Source organism: Clinocottus analis, unplaced genomic scaffold (genome assembly GCF_023055335.1).
Source record: "Clinocottus analis isolate CAN_PGR_092001 unplaced genomic scaffold, fCliAna1.0.p SCAF_6, whole genome shotgun sequence".
NCBI classification, from domain to species: Eukaryota; Metazoa; Chordata; class Actinopteri; order Perciformes; family Cottidae; genus Clinocottus; species Clinocottus analis.
Window position 1 is genome coordinate 20182603 of NW_027176218.1, and position 22393 is coordinate 20204995.

Here is a 22393-nt window from a genome sequence, read left to right on the forward strand (position 1 = left end):
GCAAAAAAACTGTTTATGCTCGCGAGTCGACTACGTCAATTGATAATGGATTTTGTGCAGTGTGTATCCACACGCATACACACACTCACGCAGAGAAAGAGCTATTGTGCTAACAACTGAAGACACAGCAGTCAGTCGGATGACTAAGCAGCAACTAAATAAACCACCACGGCCTCTCACATTTAAGTTAACAGATCTTTTCTTTACTTAAATACTCTTTTTGGAACATATAGCACTGAAGAGGAGGCAAAGAAAAAAGAAAACCCCTAAACACACACACACACACACACACACACACACACACACACACACACACACACGCACTGGAAGAGCAAATGACCATCTGGCTGCGATGAAAGCGTCGCTTTTTTATCCCGTTTCCTCATTAGTTAAATTATTTTTAGTCAACGACAGTGATGGGGATAAAAGAGGAGAGAAGGGAAAGGATGAGAGAAGGAGAGAGAAAGTGAGAGAGGAAAGATGGATAGAGCAAGAGGAGATGTACAATGGAGTAGAGCAAGTGTGGAGAGAGAGAGAGAGAGAGAGAGAGAGAGAGAGAGAGAGAGAGAGAGAGAGAGAGAGAGAGAGAGAGAGAAAGAATAGCAGTTCATGCGACGCCAAAGGGTATAAACAAATTGCTCACTGGCACAGCAACACACAGTAATCTAAACTTTCCCCTTTTGAAAACACTTCAATGTCCCAAAATGCTAAAAAAAAATACAGCACACACTGCCACACCAGCTCAGACACGCAGAGCGCGAAGCTCGCTAGTTTCACGCCATACGAAAGGCTTCAGAGATAATAAAAACACAAGTCCTGTGTTGAAACACAATCTCCCGTCTGAAAGACACGACACCGACCGGGCTGGACGAGTGGAGGAACAGGTTGTTTGTTGGATTTGCTTTTTGTCGCTGGAAGCTAAAAATTTAAAAAGAGGCTTCCAGAAAAGAAACTGCAAACGTGAATGTATACGGGAACAGAACAGAACATTCCCAAGAGACGCAACCCGGCACGCCGAGGTGTAGCATCTGTGTGTGAACGGTGAAGATGGCACCAATACGCACATTTATACAAATCTTAAAAAAATGTGCATTCGGACCGCCATCAAAACAAGACATGAAGAAGAGATGAACGATCAAGCGATGCATGAACCTTTTTTTTCTTCATTTAAAGCACAAAAGACAAACAACTGAAAGGGCAACAACGGATGGTATCCATTTACTGATAAATGTTTGGAGGAACAAACAAATATGTATATTTTTTCACCAAGTCTTTTCATTTAAAGCTGCACTGAAATCCCACAGTTCATCAACACATCACATCAAACTGTAAATCTGGGAGAAGTTCTCTAACCTTCAACAGGTTTGTGACATGAACTGATGAACAGAATGGATGCATTCACTCACCGTCTTTGTCAGCTCTTCTGAATATCTGTGAACAGAAAGCCAGACAGTGTAATTAGTATCATCGGAGCTATAAGCAGTGAGCTGCTGCAGGAACAGTACGAACAGCACGAGCAGCACGAACAGCACGAGCAGCACGAGCAGTACGAGCAGTACGAGCAGTACGAGCGTCCACTGGAGGAGCCAGAACAGGAGGGATGCTTCCTTCAAGTGAAGCGACTTTCTGGAGACACGATAATGTTTATTCAGCAACCGCCGGGGGAACACAGGGTGGGTCGCCGCACGTCTTGGTCAACAACCGCCCCATTAGCTTACGACGCGTTTTGCTGACTCATCAGAGTGTGCAACCAAAAAGGCAAAGAGACAAAGAAAGGCTCATTCCAAAAATACCTGCGGCCGGTTACCTGGAAGCAGAATGAGCACAGTTACGAGAATAAACGCACATTTGAAAGGTACGAGGAAAAAAATGCCCCCAGTACTACATGTGTAATTCAACTACTAGTCTGCAAACACTACTTCACTTTAGTTAATACTATAGTTTATAATATATTGTTCTTTGTGGCCAAGTGACGCTCTGTAAAACAGATCAGGTCCACTTAGTGGAACATCATTTAAAAAACTTTTAGGAGTCGGGCCCTCGTGGTAAAAAAAAACACAAATACATCAGAAAAAAAGGTGTTTTCTTTAAAAAGGTTAAAGGAGATCCAACCAGGAGGTTTGAAAATAGGGTTAAGAAGATCAAATGAAAGTACCTGCGTCCGGTTGCCCCCACCCCCTACCAGGTTTTCTGGATACATGGTCCCTCTGCATTGTCCCAGGCATGCACTGAGGCTACGGTACCAGGAAGTGGAAGTACCAGGAAACACCAAGAAGTGAGGAATGCAGAAATGCTATGATATGGGGTTTTGTGGTGGTTTAGCAGTACTGACACGATCACATAGTTTACCTATTGTTTAGGACAATAGTATAAACATGTATTTTTTGTTTTGACTATCTAGTTCAGTCAAGAATGCTGAAAACTACATTATGTCAAGTTATCAACCAACTAAAGTGACTAAATATCCAAAAACATCTATTTTCAAACTCTTTAATGTTTACATCATTCCTGACTGAAACTAAGCTCCTCCCTCATCCTTCTTGGTGTAGAACAGTGATTCTCAAACTGTGGGGCGTGACCCTCTAGTGGGGCGTGGAGGTATTACAGGTGGGGCGCGGGGGGAGAATTTTTTAGAATCCTTTATTAATCCCACAGTGGGGGAATTATTCTCCTCATTTTACCATCCAGCTTTGTGCTGCTGTGAAGCTCTGGCGCTTCAGTGTCTTGCTCAAGGACACTTCAACATGAGACGATGGGGAGAAAACAGGGAACAAAGAAAACAGGCTCCCTTGGTAATCTTTTTTTGCCAAATATTAGTTGTTTTTTTCCACATATCTAACTTTATTTGCATTATTTCAACAAAGGTGATTGCACATATTAGTTCTTGTCAGATGGACCAATCTGGTTTACTTGGGATTTAAATTTTCTTTAATCTATTAATTAAAAAAACAAAACATGGATGGAGGAGTCTCAGAAAGTTGGACCATTTTGTTCCAATGTTATCGGCGCGGTGGGGCCCGAACATTTTGCTTCCTCCAACGCGTGACAGAAAATGTTTGAGAACCGCTTGTGTAGAAGCTATATAGAGGACAATTGAACAAAAAGAAATAGAAAAGCTTCTTCGTGTGGCTTCACTGGGTAGTTGGAGACTGAAGCTCTTCACATTGATGGCGAAATAACGAGCAGAACATTTACATAAATTCAACACCGCAGCTGGAGGGACGGGTTGTTAAACACAGAACATATAAAGACGGCAAACAAAATCGTTTAGCAGAGTGACACGTCTCGGATGAAGTGCCGCGGCGTGTGACGAGACTTGTTAGGACGCTATGGGACCGAAAGGTGTATCGGTGCGGCAGCGGATGAATCCATTATAATGTACACGCGACGCAAAGCCGCTGATCCACGACCCGAGTCGAGATTACTTGTCGTGTACGTGCATCATATTCTTCCCATGGAGGAAGACGGAGATGCTTCAGCGGCAGCTCCTCTCCCCGTGGAACTGGAAGTGACAGGTTGGTACTTTCATCAGCGTTTCAGAGTTTGATGTAAACCGTTCCCATGAGATCAGCACAGCACGTCATGTTTTGGGAAGTTTTAGGGCGAGAAACACTTGGCAGTTCTTTTTTTTTTTTTGATAGGCTATTAGTCTCAAACTTGTAGAAAGAAACATCCAATTATTTTACTACTTTGTCTATTTGTGCCGGTTGATTTCTCCTAAATTCATCAGAAGCTATAGCAATGCCTCATTTGCATATTTAAATCCCACCTCCCAAAAATATCTTACAATAAGTTTATTTAAAGGCTGTTTTCTCCCAAATTATTATTTTATATTTGTTCTTCTCAGACCCAGAAGTCTCTATTTTCAGTAACACACACACAGTCATACACACACACACACACACACACACACACACACACACACACACACACACACTAAATCATTCACAGCCTGATTTATAGAACATTGTATTACAAAAAAAAACATGGCGTGATTTTTTTTTTTATGGCAGTATTTTCTTATTTATGGAGCGTCACAGAGAGATTTGTATCAAGAGATTCTGTTCAGCAAAAACCTTTGACGCTAATCATGTTGTACCTGGCTTCATGCAATCTGAATAAGCACATATGTGATAAAACAACGCTTCATTTGCATATTTAAACATGTGTCAGAGCTTGCGAGCCAATTTTTTAGTAATATAAACTAGTCTGGAGCTCCTTTTCTTTACACCTTTTATTGATTGGGAAACTATAAGGCCAAGGCTATATATAAGGTCTCAACAGGCCAAAGCAGGAAGTAAAAGAAGAGGAAAAAAAAGAAAATCGTTAACTGCCGAGGAGACGCACGACGTTCCAAATGACAAGCCGCACTGGATTGTTCTTTCTCTCCGGCTGCACCCTAGGGTGCACTCAACTCTTGAAGGGGGAACAAAAAAAACAGCCAACTCTAGGGCTGCTAGAGAGAAAGAGAGAGAGAGAGAGAGAGAGAGAGAGAGAGAGAGAGAGAGAGAGAGAGAGAGAGAGAGAAAGAGAGAGAGAGAGAGAGAGAGAGAGAGGGAGAGGGAGAGGGAGAGGGAGAGAGAGAGAGAGTTGCACCGGAAATAGTGAGAAGCCAGTAGAAGAGGGGAACAGAAAACAAGAGAGAAGAGACAGAGGGAAGGGAGATTGTTGCAACTATCTCCAACCTTATTAAGAATGGATGCTTTCTTGGCCTGCAGAGGAGGAGAGGAGAGAAGAAGACAGGAAGAGAGGAGAGGAGAGGAGAGGAGAGGAGAGGAGAGGAGGAAGCACGAGGATGAAAGGAGTTTAAAGAATAGAAGGAAAGGTGCATCGGGGGTTACGATGAAGGAGAAGACAGAGCAGGAAGCTATGATAAAACAAGCAAGCAGGGGGGCGGGTCTAATGAGCAGAATGCTGTCTGCAGGCGCGCGCACTCCCGCGGCGATCCCTCGATCCCGTCGGTGTGGACTTTCTTCGCCGCGATAATAACGCGGTGGTCAATAATATCGGAAAAGTCATTTATATAGCAAAGTTCAAGTTCAATGTTTGAGAGTGTGCTGGCGGGGAGAAATGGCGGAAGGCGTGGCCTCGCGTGGAAGCGCATCGACCAGAGCAGCGGGAGCTCAGCAGCCCGCTGAGGGGCCAGAGAGGGGAGGGAAGCGGCGGAACGCACGGTCTCCGTATGGAGCGGGAGGCGAACGCAATGAGAGGTCCACGCCAACCAAATTGTTTGAGCACTGCCTGAAGTGGAAAATGAAATGTACAACAACAACAAAAATCCAGCATATCGTGCCTGTGAGAACAAACTTCACGGATACGCGAGTCAAACGGAGACCGCGCGGGTCACGCGCGTCAGAAACAGGTCGAAGAGCCACTTTGGGGTCTTGACTCAAAGCCTAAGAAGCCCTGCTGCACCGCATCTGGCTCAGGGAGGGAGCAGCAGAAGCAAAGTAGGTTACACCCCACCTCAACCGCCTCTCCCGTCGACCCCCACACCCTCGTACAGACTCCATAGGGTGCTGGGATTCACTGGCCCTCTGGCCTCCATCCATCATAATTAGTTTCCCGCGTGCAGTCATTCTTTGTCAATCTATTCGGGTGGTGGTCACTGGTCACTGGTCAGGGTCTGCAAGTGAACTACTTTTGTTTCTTATACCCATGTAAAGCGTTAATAAAAGGAAAGCAGCACCAGCGGATCTCCGGGGAGAAGACTTAGTGGAGCGGTGGTGAAAAATAACCCCACTATAGTATGAGGAGGTGACCCACATCGACACGCACGCGCTGCGTAATGTGCCACTTCCAAACCAGACAGCACCTTTGTGCAGGTTTATCCTGCGTGCCACCGCAGGGAATTAAATAATAGATCAGGATTCTGTAGCAGACATCAATAAAACAATAGCATAGTAAGAAGATGTCATTAATAATTAAAGTGTTGTGATAAAACAGACTCAGCGATTTTCTTCTTTTTAGTTTTTGACTATGTGCGGTGGTGCACGTCGGACTTTCTTCACAGTAAACCATCAACAAAAGTAACTACTGCAGCGATCTGAGTCTGTGAGGACTTCAGTGTCTGTGGGGACTTCAGTGTCTGTGGATGAAAGCAGCGCTCCATTTGAGCCAAGCGAAAGGGCGGATTGGGCACTGGGCAACAAGCACACCTCCTCGGGCTGCGTCCGATTACCAGCCACAGCTGGCTCGATCGCCGACGGACACGTGCCTCCCAGAGTGTTTATGAAGCGGCAAATGCACGCGCCCGCCCCGCTAAACTCGCGCGCTGCGAGCCTTGGCGGTGCGCTGCGAGACGGTTTCCGTGCGTAAGTGCGCACTGCACCGGTCCGTATACGCACTGCTTCGCTGGACGTCCTCATCCCCTGCAACACCCTCCCATCCAGCCCGGAGCCTCTCGGTATACTCACATCCAAAATAACGGAGATGCCTCTCCGCGGCTCCGGGGCGAAGAACTGCTCCTGAGCCACGGCCACATCCTCCTTGCTGGAAGCGTACTCCCGGCTGGAGTTGTTCTTGTTGTCGCTCATTTTGGTGACGATCCAGCGGACGAGCCCGTCGATTCCACCGGGCTGGGCGCCGCTGTTTCCGGACTGCGCTGCCGTCGCGGACTCGCTGTCCTGACCGGCTACGGGGATCGGCTGCTCGCGGCTTTCCTGGGCTCGAAGTTTGGCTTGTTCTTTGTTCAGCAGTTTGTGGACTCCGTCCCTACAGTAGCGCGCTGCCTGCTCACACATCCTTTTGCTGCGGAGCGCTCATGCTGCGCTCTATGGGGGAGAGAGAGAGAAGCCCCCACCCCACCAGCTCCCCTGTTACATCACAGCACCCAACCCAAAAAACACACCCATCCATCCCGCATTTCCTCATCTCCAACATCATCACTCTAACGAGAAATGGTCATTATATTCTTTTGTGGACTTATATTTGTTTAAGGTTTGGATAACGTATAGTGACTTTGATGTACTTACTGTACATCATACTGCATAGTATATCATAATTGGAGTAGCATGTACGTTTTGAATTAACCCGTTGACCCTTTAAAATCTCAAATTGTAGTATTGATTGTGTGGTTCTGTTGTGAGCAGTCAAGTAACATCAGTATAACATCAGTATCATCCATCCATGTTGCATTTAAGCTCCTGCGAGGCTCACTTGGTCCCAATGGGAGGATCAGAGGATTTTACTCTTTGAGTAAGAGGAGTGTCTCTTCAACTGTCAGTCCAGCTCCTCATTAGAGGTTTAGGTGTGTGTGTGTGTGTGTGTGTGTGTGTGTGTGTGTGTGTGTGTGTGTGTGTGTGTGTGTGTGTGAGAGAGAGAGAGAGAGAGAGAGAGAGAGAGAGAGAGAGAGAGAGAGAGAGAGAGAGAGAGAGAGAGAGAGAGAGAGAGAGAGACACACACACACAGAGAGAGAGAGAGAGAGAGAGAGAGAGAGAGAGAGAGAGAGAAATCTAACCTTTGATAATGAGCATCTCTTCCAGATTATGCCCTTTCAACCAAGTAGTCTTCCCTGCAATGTGCAGATTGTCCAACAGCACAGAGAGTGGTTTGGACAAATTAACTCCAGGTAGTAAGTTGACACTTTAACATGCAGGTTATACATGATGAGCAAAAGCAAAATATAACACAAAAGAAAAAAAGATATTTCTTCCCAATCACTGAGGCACCAGACTGGTGAACTCACTTGACATGATTGCCCCCATGTGGACATGAGTGTGCAATGACAGGCATCGGACAGGTTTCCTCTGCAGGTTTTATTCAGTTGATTATTAAAATATTCTAGAACACAACTAATAACTCGAACCAAATACATATACACAGGGCAATTCAGTCTGTTTTTGACACTGGAGTAAATAAAATAAATAATAACACAGGAAGCATCGTACAAAATAAGTTACACATTGGCTTGAGCTAAAATCATGTGCTGTGCATTCCTCTGTTTTTCTCATGTGTGTACGGTAAGCCTGGAGGCACACGTCTCTGTCCCTATGTATCAGAGCGGTGGCCCCTCAGGTAATAAACCCAAGAATACGATTTGCTGTGGACCTCCGAGCGCTGGTTGGAGATGGTCAGCTTGCCAAACCACGGCCCCGGAGAACCTCCTGAAGGAGCCTCCAAAGACACCAGGATGTGTTGGGTCTTTTTGGAATTGATGGTGTCCATCTCTTTAACTGTGAAACAAGGGTTGTCCACCTAGGGGCGAGGTAAACAGTGCCAACTCAATCACAGATACGTTAGAATGTTGAAGACATTCATTAAATTGGAGCATTTTGTCAGAGCTGGAGGTCTAAACAAGAGAATGTAAACGCCAGACTGCAGCACTCTCTTCACTGTAACTGTTCCAGGCTAAATTTAAAAGCTGCTTGCTTCATGCTGCCCTGCCAACCAGGAAATTATTTTCTTGCATTTCAACAGATTTATTGGCTTTTGGCACAGTGGATGAATTGGAATGCAATAAATCACTTTCATTGTCAGCGACATCAGTGCTCCTTTCCAAAATATCACATTTTTTAAACTTTTATTCCGCTCTTCAATCTAGTTATTTCCCTGGTTGTTATCGGGTCATTATCACATCTTTACCTTATAAGAGAAAGTAGTGGCCTGCAGCAAGACATTCTTGAAGGGGATGGAAACGTTGCGACCGGCCCGGATGCTAAGCGGGCCCTGGGCTTTGGGAGGGAGGCAGATCCCGTTCAAGGGAAAGATGTAATCACCACCATTCGCGGAGGACACACTGAGCTGGCCTGTCACTTCCCCCAGCTGATGAGGTTCAAAAGAAACCTCCATGCTGAGCTCTGACCCCACCTGGGGTTTGGCCTTGCTCACTGTGAAGTCCGAGCAATCGGTCTGCAGCACAGAGGAAAAAACAAGGGGATCACATGACAACAACTAAAATCACCGGGATAAGCTTGATATTCACACGCCATGAAAATAGCTAGTTAAACCTGGTTCCAGCTTTCTGGCTTTCTGGCTGAGTTAGTCACTCACCTTTATGCACCCAATATACAAACATAACTGCAAAATTTCAGTTTGACAAAATACATTATTTTCTCTAACACTGTTACATGACAGCCTTAAAGCGACCAGGGCTACTTTCTCAGACTCGACAAAGCTTCTCCAGCACCACACAACACATGATACAACTGTTTTCACAGGCTAAGTAGCAGTCCTCGTGGCCAGTGTATACGCACAACTGTTGAAGTGCCCCTTTTGAACGACACTATCCAGTGCCTATATCCATAAGTGAGAGCAAAACTCAGCAGAAAGCAGACAGAAGTCGACAGAACATTCAGCATCACAAGAACACAAAGATTTCAAGTCATCGGGACTCGTCGATTGTTTTCTTACCTTGCCAGAGTACTCGCTTTTGAAGCGGGCGTGGTTGGTAAACTTAACAAAAACAGATTGGCTACAGCCCAGAGAAGTGTTGAAGTGGACAGTTTTCTCTGGGGGTGGGGGCAGAGCTTTGAGAAGCAGATCGTAGTGGAAGAAGCCCAGCTCTTGACTGTGCAGAGTCAGCCGGACTGTGGACTCGCCCGCACGCAGGGGCTGGTACTCAAAACTCATAGAGCTCTGCAGGGAGGAAGCACACACACACACACACACACACACACACACACAGTATCAGTTGTGTGTGCACACAGCCGTTTATTTTCAGTACCAAATTAGATGTCTTGAGTATTTACCTTTGACTTTCCTGGCACAGTGTGCTGAGGCGGGGCACTGATTTCAAGGCATTTACACTCAGTGGACAGGCAGGAATGTATGTTCAGGGGGTTCTCCACCTGCACAGTGGCCGAGGTCGTCCGATGGACAGGGGTCACCAGCTCTATGGTTGACAGGACTCCTGGAGATGTGGCCTTGAAGGTGATAAGGTAGAACAAGTACTCGCCGGACTCCTCGTTACGAAACGTCACCTAAAGAAAAACGGGTCGAGGGGTGACGTGAGGACAGGGTTGAGACACATATTCAGATCTGGTGTGTGTGTGTGTGAGCGAACCTTGATGTTGTATATCCCCTCTTTGTATGTAAAGAAAGACATGCTGTAGTCTCGACTGACCAAAGCAGGGACATCAAAGTATTCCAGACCCTTCAGGGAAATCGTAGCATCGGGCTTGTCCGGTTTCAGGATCTCCATCAACACGTGGAACCTGAGCACGCAGACACACACCCATGACTCTTCTGAGCTATAGTGCTAACAGGACTTGTTTGATTCTCATTATTACATTTCATCAGCTTTCCAGCAGTCACATGCAGCAGGAAGGTTTTGCTCTGATCTGAATGCTACCTAGTCTTTCTCATTTGTCTTTTCTCTCTGTTTGAGGGCAATCTCAAAATAAAACCTTTATTTTGAGAATAGAACTTCTTTTTCAAGAGGTTTAGATTTCAATGGTCATATATGTGCACATATATATTTTAATATAATCTAAATTCCAAGTTTGACTTCACATTACCTCTGAGGCTTTGAGAGCCAGTTGTGCACAGGAAGCAACTCTGAGTGGAGAGTCTTGGCAGGCATCTCATGCAAAATGACGTCCTTTGCCTTTGGAGGTTCAGCAGTTCCGAGAAGTGAGTACAGCATGCCCGTCCCATCAGGGAAGGAGAAAAAGATTGATCCCTAAGGAAATGAGGAGACGTATAACACGTTAATGTCACATAATATGCACTAAAGAGGCATGCAGATAAATACACAATTGTGTTTGAATGTTAGTGCTCCTTCTACCAGGTGTTTCTTCCCGTCAGTAGTAGTAGACAGCGGTCGGTAGATGATCTTGCATATCTTGTTTTGGAGGGGTTCAAAGATCACAGAGCCCTCAGTGCTCCACTGTTCTCCCTCTATGATGGGTCTGATGCTGCACCGCTGGTTGGTGGGGTTGAACACGGACAGAGTCTGGGTGTGAGAGCCGCGGACTGGGCAAACAAAGTTCAGCACCTGGAGACAAGCAGTCAGACGGAGGTCCCAATTGTGCAACATGTCTCACATCCTTAACAATCCTTGTAATTAGAAGTTACACTGTTGACACGCTTGCTTTTAGTTTTTATATCTACGTTACTGTGCAACCCTAAAAATTCCGAATACTATGTTGCTTTTTTTTTTACACGTTTAAAGCTTTTAGTTACATTGCGCTGCAATATGTAATACATCAATCAAATGTGATTACTTTGTTATGACGACAATTACTGCAAAGATGAACTGCTGGTAATGTCTATTTTAAAAATATCCTCAAATATATCTATTATGCTATTTGAAGCCTAAATACAGAGGGCCAGTTTTTATGGATGTACCTGTGTGTAGATGATAATTGCAGAAAAGTTTAAGGGGAGGGGGTTGGAATCTGACAACGTGGCATCAATGACAAGCATTAAGAATAACTGTATACTATTAGACAATCCTCAATCTGATGACATTCTTTACCTACGAAGATCATAAAAAGGCATCATAATTAAACTTAAACTGTTTCATAACCAGTTAAAAGTTCCTTGCAGCAACTTTAGTATCAATTTCTTTAGCTGATTGCCCAACATAATAGAAACATGGGGATAGCACTCAGACAATCAATCAAACCTCTTTGCTAGTGGGGGCTACAATGCAGGAGCCCGTTACAGTGAGGTTCACGGGGAAGAAGGAGCCCTCCACATAGCAAGGCAGGTTCTCATATCTTGAGTCGTTTATCAGCTCCACCGGGGCAAAAGTCACTTGGAAAGGGACATTCATGCCTGGACAGATGTAGCCATTAACTGGTGTGATGGACAACTCTGGAGGAAAGTTCTCTGTTTTCCACTCAAACCTGTTGATACAGATAAATAAAAAGCAAACATCAGGATATAAATCCACCCAGAATACTACAACATCAATGTTCCCGTCGCAAGTTAAAGAAAGTCTTTGTTCGATGACACAACACTTTGTAGACTCTCATAAAAAGGTGCAACTCTATAAAGTCTAGCATGACGACTGCACGCCTGAGTGTATCTGGATGTGTGTGTTAGTCAGTGCTTCTTCTGCAATTAGTCTGAATGAGGTTTTTTTCATCTTACTGAAAATGAAATGGGAACCTATATTATATAACATTTACCTGGCACCAATGTCCCCACTGTTCTGCATGACAATCCTCTTCCTGGCTTGGCAGCGCTGGACAACAGCTCCAAAGGCTAGGTAGACCTGGTCCAGCTGGACATCCACACTCTGGCAGTTAAAATCAAAATGTGCTGTTAACATGACTTCATCTAAAGGAACTTTAAAATGTCTTGTTTATGTGTTTCCAAACAAATACAGTCTGTGCTCGTTCATTTTAATGGACATCATTTGTTTGAAAATAATTCTAAAAAGAACTACATCAGTGAACTTAAAAGTACTTTAGAGTATCATTCCCTATTCCTAAATCAAGCGTTTTGCAAATGGTGCCCTTTTAAAGTGTCAGGAGATGTTCTTCACTTCCGAACCTGGCAGCAGCCGTGGATGGTCAGCAGGGGGTGTAACAGGCCTGCAAACTCCGCCTGCAGCTCAGCGGTGAAGGGAGGTATCTGCTGACAAGGTGAGAACTGGATCTCAACGCTACATGAGCCAACACTGGCTTGCAGGTTCAGCTCACCTGCAGGACTGACTGACAGATCCTGTAGGAGCAAGACGAGGAGGCGGAGGAGAATATGTAAGTTTTGCTGACATAGACTACTGTTTATCAATGTGTGTGTGTGTGTGCTTCCTACCCTTGCGGCTAGTGGTGGGTTGGTGTTAAGCAGCAGAGTAAAGGAAAGGTCTAAAGGGCTGCGATTGACCAGAACCACTTGCTTTTTCACCTCCTCACCCAACATCAGAGATCCCAGATTCACTCTCCGTTGCTTGGGGTTCTCTACCTCCAGCTAGGACAGAATGATACATATTCAGGATAACTGAATCCTCAGTCGAAAGTCTTTTTGCATCACTTGAGGACATGTCTCGTCTCTGCCTGAGTATGTTCCCCTTCAAATATCCCATTACAATAGTGTGTTACACGTCATTGCTCAGAAGAGAATCATATTTGTTTCCTGTTTCCGCCACTCAGCAAACGTTACAAAGCAACGCGTTGACACGATAATTTGTGTCCGACATTGACGCATTCTTCCTTCTCACCTTCGTTTCGATGCCTTGCCCCAGCACGTCCACAGTTCTCTTGACACAGCTGTTAAAGACAAAGGTGAGTCTTTCATGGTAACAGCATGCCTCATGAGGATAGAAGGTGAGCAGTGCCTTCATTACGTCACCAGGGGACAAAATATTTGGTTGGAAGTCCATCTCAAGGTAAGAGGTGTTTTGGAACTGGCACTCGACACTGAGAAGAGGGACCGTCGAGCAAATCAGAGTATTAGAACCCTCCAAACTTTCCCAGAACACTAAAAGCATTTCTTCACACAGGAAACGCCTTCACCTGACACATGGAGTAAAAACAGACACAAACAACTACCTGATGTGCCTTTCGCCTTTGTTGGTGATCACCAATGTCTGGCAGGCCGGCACCATGCCCGGACTGTACACGAAGCACTTGCCAAAGTTGTGCTTGATGAAGGAGAACTCAAGGCTGGATTCAACAGCTGCGCCTTCGATAGCAAATGTAAATGTCGGCCCGTGCTTCACCTGACAAGATGAGACAAAAGAGAGAGGAATACAGGAGTGAGGGAGTTGTAATAGAAAAGAACCAAGAAAGAATGTTACGTTTTAACTTCCGTTTCAACACATCTTCCACCAAATTGAACTATGCTAAAGTGTTTCATTTATATATCATTGGTTAATGCAGGAAAAGATGTAACTGCGCGGATATCTAATCTACTATTTATATTTCATTAAAAGCTGTAGTTGTTGATTTGCTTTTAAAGCATGTGAACCATACAGGTAAACATCTCGTGGGATACAATAGATTCTGAATTTGACAGTATTAGTCTTAGTATTTTTCTCTGTGAATGATGAAGAGAAAATACAATACATAGACAAGTAGATCAACTCACTTAACAGAACGTGGAAAGAATAACATAGATAAAGTCTTAAAGTCATAAAATCTAAAGGCTACACACTATTCTCTTTCTTATCAGTGCAGAATGAGGTCAAACCAGCCTTTATAGGAGGTCACCGTCTCACCTTGATACTCAGTTGGACATCTTGCAGGTTGCAAATGCTCCGTGGACAAAAGAAGAGTGAGAATGGCAGCTGCTTCCCAACGTCAATGGTTTCGTATTGTGGCTTTGCTTCCACGTATTGCAGCAGCTCACTGGGGCCCGTTAGGTCAAAGTTCACTTCCAATCTGAATCTTGCCAGATTGGACACCAGTAGATTAACGGTGGATTGCTCTGAAATCCACAGCTATGAATAGTGCACATACAGGAAGATGACATGTCATGTTTCAGCTCCCCACATAAAGGCAATGGGAACGTGCACCTGAGTGTTTGTGCCTGTGAAAGTGATCTGACCTTCCCGAAGTCCAGAGTGTCTGTGTGGTTGGGGCCGATCTCCCTGAGGCCTCCTTCTGGCTTCTGAACTTGAATGGAGGTGCTCATGCTGAAACAATCGGCTTTAACTGTGAGCGTGAGTTGCTCTGATTTCTTCGTCACCCTCAGAACCAATCTGGAGCTCACGTAGCCCTCCCGGCAAGGCATGAAGGACAATGACAGTGGCAACCTGCAACGAAGAGTTCACAGCTATTGACAGATTCACTGCTCCCTATGACTTCCTACAGTTTGCTAGAGGAGTTGAATTAGTAGTAAAGCAACTTGCAACTTCCTCACAAAGCTTTGATATTTGACACGTTAATCACCTCATGCCAGGTGCTGCAGGGATGACATATCCTTGTATGCCAACCTTAGAAGTTAGCATCGCTCTTGTTTCCATGACAAAAAGCTCACGGAATTTTTACATTTTGGATTATTGCTAAAAATAAACTTTGTGTCAAACAAAAGTTTATGATACTAACACATTTTGTTCAGCAAGATCACCTTCACAAATGAACACCACTTTTATAACGTGTGCAGAAGTTGAAGTAGTGTAAACGAACTGCATTACATTGACATGAGCACAGGAACATACAAGGAGGCTGTAAAGGACTGGCGATGGCGTTTTGTAATGTTATTTAGCGCCTATATTAGTGAGGAATATTTGCTGACATAATTTATGCTGTAGAACAAATCACTTAACCGCAGACCTTATTACAGATTTCTAAACAAACAGCCATTAAAAACATTGACTTTGAGACAAGGGAACCGGAAGTGCAGACATGCTGACTCATTCCGAGAGCAAAAGTCATGACATTTTGTTTATTGCATGTTATAGTGGCATTAACCTGTCTCTTGGGGCCAATCTGCCAGCCATGGGCTGCAAAATGAGGCTGGACTTCTGGTCATCACAGAGAAGAGATGACTGCACCACAGAGAAGCAGTAGGGCTTCTCCTCCCCATTCACCAGATAGACTGTCTGTTCCACTTTCCGACCTGTGCAGGAAAAACACACACATCCTGTTGCAACGTTTTACTGACTCATATAAGCGAATGTGGTCACTCTGAGACTATTCAATTCAACTTTAGGTTATTCATCATTGCTAAACAGTGACCTGCTCCATCAACAGATGAAATCTGTTCAGGAGGCCAAAGGTTTTGTCGATGGAGGACCAGATTATCGGTGCTCATATTTCTGTCAGTCAGCCACGACCGTGATCTTTTCTTAAACCCTAACCAAGTGGTGTTAGTTGCCTGAGTAAAACAATATCTTCATCATGCTTCAGTGTGTGCAGATATATTGTGCAGATAACATTGACAGTAAACTTTCCAGACATATCTACACACGCGTGTGTATTGTACCCTCGCAACATAAATATGGACTGGAACACCAAAACTCATGCACTCGAGGAAAATATTCATTAGAAAAAAATAATTTGTGTATAATATGTGGTGTGGCTCGAGACTCGAAAAAGATCATGTCCCTGTCTAAATGCATGTACGTGTGTTTTTGTGTGTCTATGCATGTTACACACCAATAAGCAGTTCTCCCAAGTTAAGGTGAGGTCTGTCGAGGTAGACAAGGGGTTCTCTAGTGGTGCCCACGCACAGGAAGGGGAACGTCAGTGACAGAGTCTCAATCGTAAAGCTCCAGAATGACTCGGCTGTTACCAGCTGCTCAGATATGTATTCAAAACACACCTGCACACACACCAACACACACACAGCAGAGGATTACAAATGGCAAATAATAATAAAAAAAGGCACATATGAAAAAAAAGAGTGAGAAGAATAAAAAACTTGAAAGAACGGGAGGGAGGCGTGACATGCAAACGAGACCTGATTTGATCAAATGAGTTGTGCTGGAAATGGATTAGAGGAGACACGATTAAAAAAGTATTAGATTAAATTTAGGGAATGATATTGAGTTAGATCTGTTTCTATGAAGTGGGATGTGGGGAGACAGGGAACATTGAAACAATAATGAGATCAAATATCTAAAATGAGGCGTGAGATTGACTGATATGCAATAAAATGAAGGACGGGGTGAGGTGAATTAGATGATATACTGCTGTTGAACGAAAATGGAGGACAAATGTTATACGGGGTGGTGGTATTTTTACACCACTATTCTGACTACATGTGTGTTTTCCATCCTTACGTCCGCCCTACTCCGAGGCAAGATGGTGCCACGTGGTTTGAGGCAGCAGAATGGGCCAGCATCTGTGTCTTCACACCTCCACTTGAATGAGTAGGGTTTATTGGTTGGGTTCACCACACTGAAACATCTGTGGTGAAAAGCAAGAAGACACACGTTTATGTGTGTGTGTGTGTGTGTGTGTGTGTGTGTGTGTGTGTGTGTGTGTGTGTGTGTGTGTGTGTGTGTATATATATATATATATATATATATATATATATCTATATATATATCTATATATATATCTATATATATATATATATATATATATATATATATATATATATCTATATCTATATATATATATATATATATATATATATATATATAGATATATATATATATATATATATATAGATGTACATATACATGTATAAACAAAGTGTCAGGGCTTACAGTGATAGAGGAGAAAAGCTCATATATATATATATATATATATATATATATATATATATATATATATATATATATATATATATATATATATATACATATATATATATATATATATATATATATATATATATATATATTTATATATAGATGTACATATACATGTATAAACAAAGTGTCAGGGCTTACAGTGATAGAGGAGAAAAGCTCTCGTCTATTTCTTTTTTTACCTCGTGGATGGCACAGAGGTGCTAACCGAGTTGAACTCTATGACCCTGGTGTCAGGGTCCACAGGGGTTTTGAAATCCGGGTTACGGCGGTTCCCACTGATATAGTCTGAGACCTCCAGGTCAAAGTGGCAGTGGGGCAACTTGCTGCGGGCACACACCGAGACACAGGGAGCCTGATCTCCATCCCGCAAGTTAGGGATACTGCAAGAAAAGGCATATATGCACACAGACAGAAAAGAAATCAACAAAGTCTCGGCCACAACTATTGTGAAGTCATCCATTCACGTCCTATTCTATCCGTTTACACTTCCACAGGTTTTATCAAAGAGGGTGATGCCATTTGTCATAACTCAGAGCTCAGGCCTCGAGGTGGGGCCAACTTTTAACCTGAAGCGCAGCTTTATGAAGCAGTCGTGCTAGGCTCCAATATTGGGAAAATAAATCAGATCCCCTCCTCCTCTTTTAATTGATGCACTTCTCGGTTTGGCTTACGTTGAGGAACTCTGGCATTGAGTATTTACTACTTGTCTACTCTTTGTCTTGTCTTATTTACTGTACCTGCTGACCAGCCTGCCCTGAAACTGAGCCACTTCTCGAGGTGAAAAGCGGATCCTGAAATCCTGAGTGGCACCAGGCGCTACGGCCCCAATGCTGGGCTCGACGCTGAACGGCGGAAGCTCAGAATTCGCCGTCAGAAGAGACATCACGCTTGGCAGAGTGCTGGCATGGCGGCTTTGAGTTAACACGTCTGCTGACCTGCTGCCTCGTCTCGAGGTTTGCGTCTCATCTGTCACGGCGAACACATGTTCACATTCACACACAGTTTCAACCCCTCTTAACACTTAATGCTAATATTCACAGGCAAGTTGACCGTATGATTTGAAATAATATTACTGGACAGTAATACCTCTTTGCTCATGGTTTACACTATTGTTCATTTGATCCATGAGGACTTGCCAGGAGTATTCCAGTTTGACAGTGGCATGATTCACAATCCGCAGCCTGCACACACACACACACACACACACACACACACACACACACACACACACACACACACACACACACACACACACACACACACACAACATATGGCTTAGCGTGAGCATATGTCTTTATTGTAATTATCTGACCTGGAACAATATATATTTGCATAGTTAGTAAATTCAAAATCGTTTTGGGGTATCACTGGCTGACCGTTGGAGCCTGACTTACTGGTGGAGCCTGGTTTGGTAAAGCAGGGTGTCTTTGAAGTGAATGGTGTCGGTGTCGCAGCTGAACTTCACATAGTCACAAACTGCGCTGATTCGCAATTCCAAATCCCACTGGGAGCCCTCAACAACAGAGCAGCAGGGCTCCGGATCCGCCTTTATTACATGCGTGCAAAGTTCAACAATTATTGTAAACTCGTGATTCTCTTCAACATCTCATCCACAGTTGTCATGTTTACCTTATTCTCGACAGGCTGCTGTGGTGCTTCTGTGGCCTGCTTGTAAGCATTCAGCCACTGCACCGTCCTCTGTCGGTCGTCCCAGTCGGCCACCTGCTCCAGCGGCTGCTGGAACTCCACCTGACTAACTTTGCATGTTATTGGCTGGCTGGTAAGCGTCACTGGCTGATTGGAATCAAAGGTGACAGTCACTTCCTTGGAACAACCAGCATGAAGGTGCCCCACCTGTAAGAAAAAGGAGGTTCTTTATTGATAACATGCAGCCAAGTATAATGCTAAGCAAATGGCAAAAAGAGAACAGTGTTTTAGACCAAGTCCCCTTCATTAAAAAATGTTTTTCAAACCCACACCTGTATTCCTTCCTTTATTCCTTACCTGTGGTGAAAAGAAGACATGGGATCCGTCAGGTGGCCACTCAAATCGCACTACCTGGTCGCTGCTGTGGTTTATCATGGTGAAACTCTCTTGAGAAGGACAATCTACATGGCATTCCCCAAAATTCAGCACCACATTACCTGTCAGAGAGAAACAGACTTTGTAGAAGATTTCTGGATAAGAAACACACATACATATTAATAAATTCCAACACGTACAACATTCCTCTGTTCCTACTTCACACTGCTCGGAGGCTGTTCTGATTGGCCTGCTGCCCTGCTGTCTTCTCTTACCTCTCTCTTCGTCCTCCTGATCTATTTCCTGCAATGACTGCCTGATGTTGTCAAGGAAGACAACCTTCTTGTAAGTTTTTCCGATCACTTGTATTTGGGTATTGTCGTACTGGTTGTCCTCCACCTGCATTGTCATCTTGGCCTTGACACTCGTGGGCTTGTCGGAGCAGAAGCTGACCTTAACCTCCACCTGCTCGTTTACATCCAGCTTCAGCAGGGCTCGGTGCACCGTATGATGCTCTGTGCAAGACGGAGCTGTGGAATCAACAAGAAATATAGCGAGAACTGTCTCTCCAGCATAGGAGACACGCTGATGTTGAGCTCAACAAAACAACAGTATCACAGTACATTTCCAGTGAAAAAGAAACCAATTTCTGGAGTAACAAATAATTATTTGTTGACAAATTAAATGAACTCAAACTTGCAGACTGTCAAACTTTCATAGCTGTGTACGGAAGTCCGAGAGCAGAAATCCTCAAAATTCAGAGGAGACTGTTTCATTTTTTGCCTTCCTGAAGCCCAAAATGCTGGAGGAGAGATGTTGAATATGGATTTGACAGTGTGGAAGACCACATTCTCAGTTGAATCAATCATTCTCCTGGTTTCTCTTTGTCTTTCATGTGAGTTGTTAAGACGTGGGTCATCCCATATCAATTCCATTGTGCAAATTGCTATTAAATGTTTAACCTTTTAAAAGCTTATTATAGAAAACTGTAAATCATAAGTTGTTTTTACGAATTTTTAAAAATCAAAGCTCTAAACAGCTGCATTTGGATGTATTGGATGCCATAAGCACAGTGAAATATATGGTTTGGTACATGAGAAAATTCAAATAGCATTCACTTTATCAAAGTCAACATTTGCAGAGAGAATATTCACATATTGTGCTATGATTTGGGTTAGAGTTAAGATCATATAAAATAATCCTTTATTAGTCCCTCAGTGGGGAAATTACAGGATTACAGCAGTATTGCTCACAAGTAATAAATAAGATTAAAAATCAAATAATATAAATTTAAAAAAATATACAAAAATTCAAATTAAACAGTAAGAAGAATATTAAGTATACAGATGGAGTAAAAATGTGTATAAAAGTAGCTAAACATACTTAAACATAATAGATGTTGGACCTTACAGCTGCATCATTCCAAAGACATAATCATTTTGATTCTGCTTGTTTTCCGGCGGACCTGAAACCTTTAATTTTTGCTGTGTGTCATCATTTACCCTTAACCAGTAACATATAGACTAATATTTACACATCTGAACAAAATCTCACATGTGTAGCTTTTTATTATAAGACCCATATTATTAAAATAGCCCTAGTGGTTGCAGAGATACACTCTTTTAAGTTTGGGTATGCAATTTTCGAGCAGAGGCCTTAAAATAGGTTGGTTTTTATTAAGTGGAGAGGAGTTTTACAGGTTATGGTTGTACCTGACTCATTGGGGCCCTCGATCTGTGTGGAGTGAACCGAGCTGCAAGTGTGGCCAGGAGCAGCTTCGATGGTGAACACTCCATGTTTATCCAGCATGTCAATCTGGACCTACACAACACACAGAGCCACAAAGCACCTTTTTGTGTAGCGTATCTATCATATTATGTTTTATGTGTTGTAAATACAGGTGATTTTGATATCGTTTTTTATAGTTAATGGAGGTAAATATGTCATTTTGCAAAAATAAATGTGCTAAATCTATAATAAATGAAAAAGATAAAGTCTCCTCCCACCTTAGCCGGAACTTTCCCATCATTTAGCAGCACCACGGGCCGGGTTTGTCTGCGTCCGACCAACACCTGTGTGAACTGCAACATTGGACTTCCTCTGCTGTTCCTCAGAGCAGGCCGCATCACACGTATACTGGGCAGATTGCCCTCCCCTATCAGGTTGAATTCCAGCACCTTGCTCTTGAATGTGGGTGTCATTCTGGATATGACAAAGAGAAGATGAGGCAGGTAGTGGTCAGCAAGTAAAAGCGAGAGGTGATACTATTCTACTCACAGTCATGGTAGAAGTAAATGGACTAAGAGAGCAGAAATGTAGCATACACAGTCATGAACTCATACCTGCTGGTGACCTCCAGTGTGACCTCAAACACAGCACTGTAGAGCTGCACTGCCTGGGGTGTAAAGGTGACCACAGCGAACGAGTATGACTGGCTGGGAATGTTCAGCGTTGTAGCCGACAAATCAAAAACCTCCGCACCGTGAGCAATCTGTAATGAAACACAGTGTTGACATGCTATCGACCGTGCACCACAATCGTCAAACGCTCCTGGACGCATTTCTCAGTGTATCTTTTACCTTAGCGCCAACATACTTGATGGCCATGCTGAGCACACAGAAAACCTTGTTGTTGTTGGTGAGTTTGAATCGGGCCTGGGCCGTTCGTCCTACCAGGACTTTGTTGAAGATAAACTGGTTCTGGTCTCGGACGTAAATGCTTTCAGCATTGCAAAACTGCTCAGATGAGAGCTGGCTGCTGTTGTGGCAGATATGGTGTTCCTCAAAAATGGATGCCGTGTCTAAGGCTATACCTGGGGCACAAAAGAAAAATGATCACTTCATCGTGTTATCCTGTTATCCTAGACTTTTATTTGTCCCAAATTTGAAGAAATTCGCTTGAACGCGACGGACGTGAATTCACACATTTCTCACATGGCTTGCAGATTTCAGCCAGCAGTCTGTACGGTATCCCATCAGGCTGGTCTGAAGGATCACGGTGACTGATATCAATGAGCAAACCCTGCTTCCAGCTGCCCAGCTGTTCAGCCGCACAGTCCACTGTCACCACCTGCTGAAAGCCTGGCTGCAAGTTCCCGTTGCAGGGAGACAGGGAGAACACCCCTACGGTGATGCGATTCTGGAGGCAAACCTGGCAAGATCAGAGAGGTACAGATAAGAGTGGAAGGTAGGTGTCTTTTGATGCAGGTTTTCTTTGGCTTTTGTTGTGCCAATAAACACGAAGGTATTACACACAAAAGACAAAATATTATCC

General features: G+C 43.8%; 2 protein-coding genes across 9 annotated transcripts in view; both read right to left on the bottom strand.

Annotated features, from left to right (window-relative positions):
- Positions 1–6757, bottom strand: part of necab2 (N-terminal EF-hand calcium binding protein 2) — a 100079-nt gene extending 93322 nt beyond the window's left edge. For both annotated transcript variants that reach the window (XM_068603589.1, XM_068603588.1), the window contains exons 1-2: positions 6417–6757; positions 1407–1431 (exon numbers count right to left, since the gene is read on the bottom strand). In XM_068603589.1, coding sequence (XP_068459690.1) covers positions 1407–1431; positions 6417–6743 — 352 coding nt within the window. In that variant the 5' untranslated portion in view covers positions 6744–6757. The remainder of the gene's footprint in view (positions 1–1406; positions 1432–6416) is intronic.
- A 985-nt stretch (positions 6758–7742) lies between these two features.
- Positions 7743–22393, bottom strand: part of hydin (HYDIN axonemal central pair apparatus protein) — a 75918-nt gene continuing 61267 nt past the window's right edge. For all 7 annotated transcript variants that reach the window (XM_068602262.1, XM_068602264.1, XM_068602265.1 and 4 more), the window contains 30 exons: positions 22054–22270; positions 21700–21932; positions 21463–21611; positions 21127–21322; positions 20833–20941; positions 19396–19650; positions 19103–19242; positions 18728–18952; positions 18493–18644; positions 18185–18279; positions 17836–18064; positions 17278–17478; positions 16619–16745; positions 15993–16158; positions 15306–15453; positions 14440–14647; positions 14111–14332; positions 13443–13612; positions 13112–13310; positions 12709–12861; positions 12445–12615; positions 12078–12187; positions 11570–11792; positions 10727–10936; positions 10458–10621; positions 10004–10154; positions 9690–9920; positions 9352–9576; positions 8584–8850; positions 7743–8196 (listed from right to left, as the gene is read on the bottom strand). In XM_068602262.1, coding sequence (XP_068458363.1) covers positions 7990–8196; positions 8584–8850; positions 9352–9576; positions 9690–9920; positions 10004–10154; positions 10458–10621; positions 10727–10936; positions 11570–11792; positions 12078–12187; positions 12445–12615; positions 12709–12861; positions 13112–13310; positions 13443–13612; positions 14111–14332; positions 14440–14647; positions 15306–15453; positions 15993–16158; positions 16619–16745; positions 17278–17478; positions 17836–18064; positions 18185–18279; positions 18493–18644; positions 18728–18952; positions 19103–19242; positions 19396–19650; positions 20833–20941; positions 21127–21322; positions 21463–21611; positions 21700–21932; positions 22054–22270 — 5553 coding nt within the window. In that variant the 3' untranslated portion in view covers positions 7743–7989. The remainder of the gene's footprint in view (positions 8197–8583; positions 8851–9351; positions 9577–9689; positions 9921–10003; positions 10155–10457; positions 10622–10726; positions 10937–11569; positions 11793–12077; positions 12188–12444; positions 12616–12708; positions 12862–13111; positions 13311–13442; positions 13613–14110; positions 14333–14439; positions 14648–15305; positions 15454–15992; positions 16159–16618; positions 16746–17277; positions 17479–17835; positions 18065–18184; positions 18280–18492; positions 18645–18727; positions 18953–19102; positions 19243–19395; positions 19651–20832; positions 20942–21126; positions 21323–21462; positions 21612–21699; positions 21933–22053; positions 22271–22393) is intronic.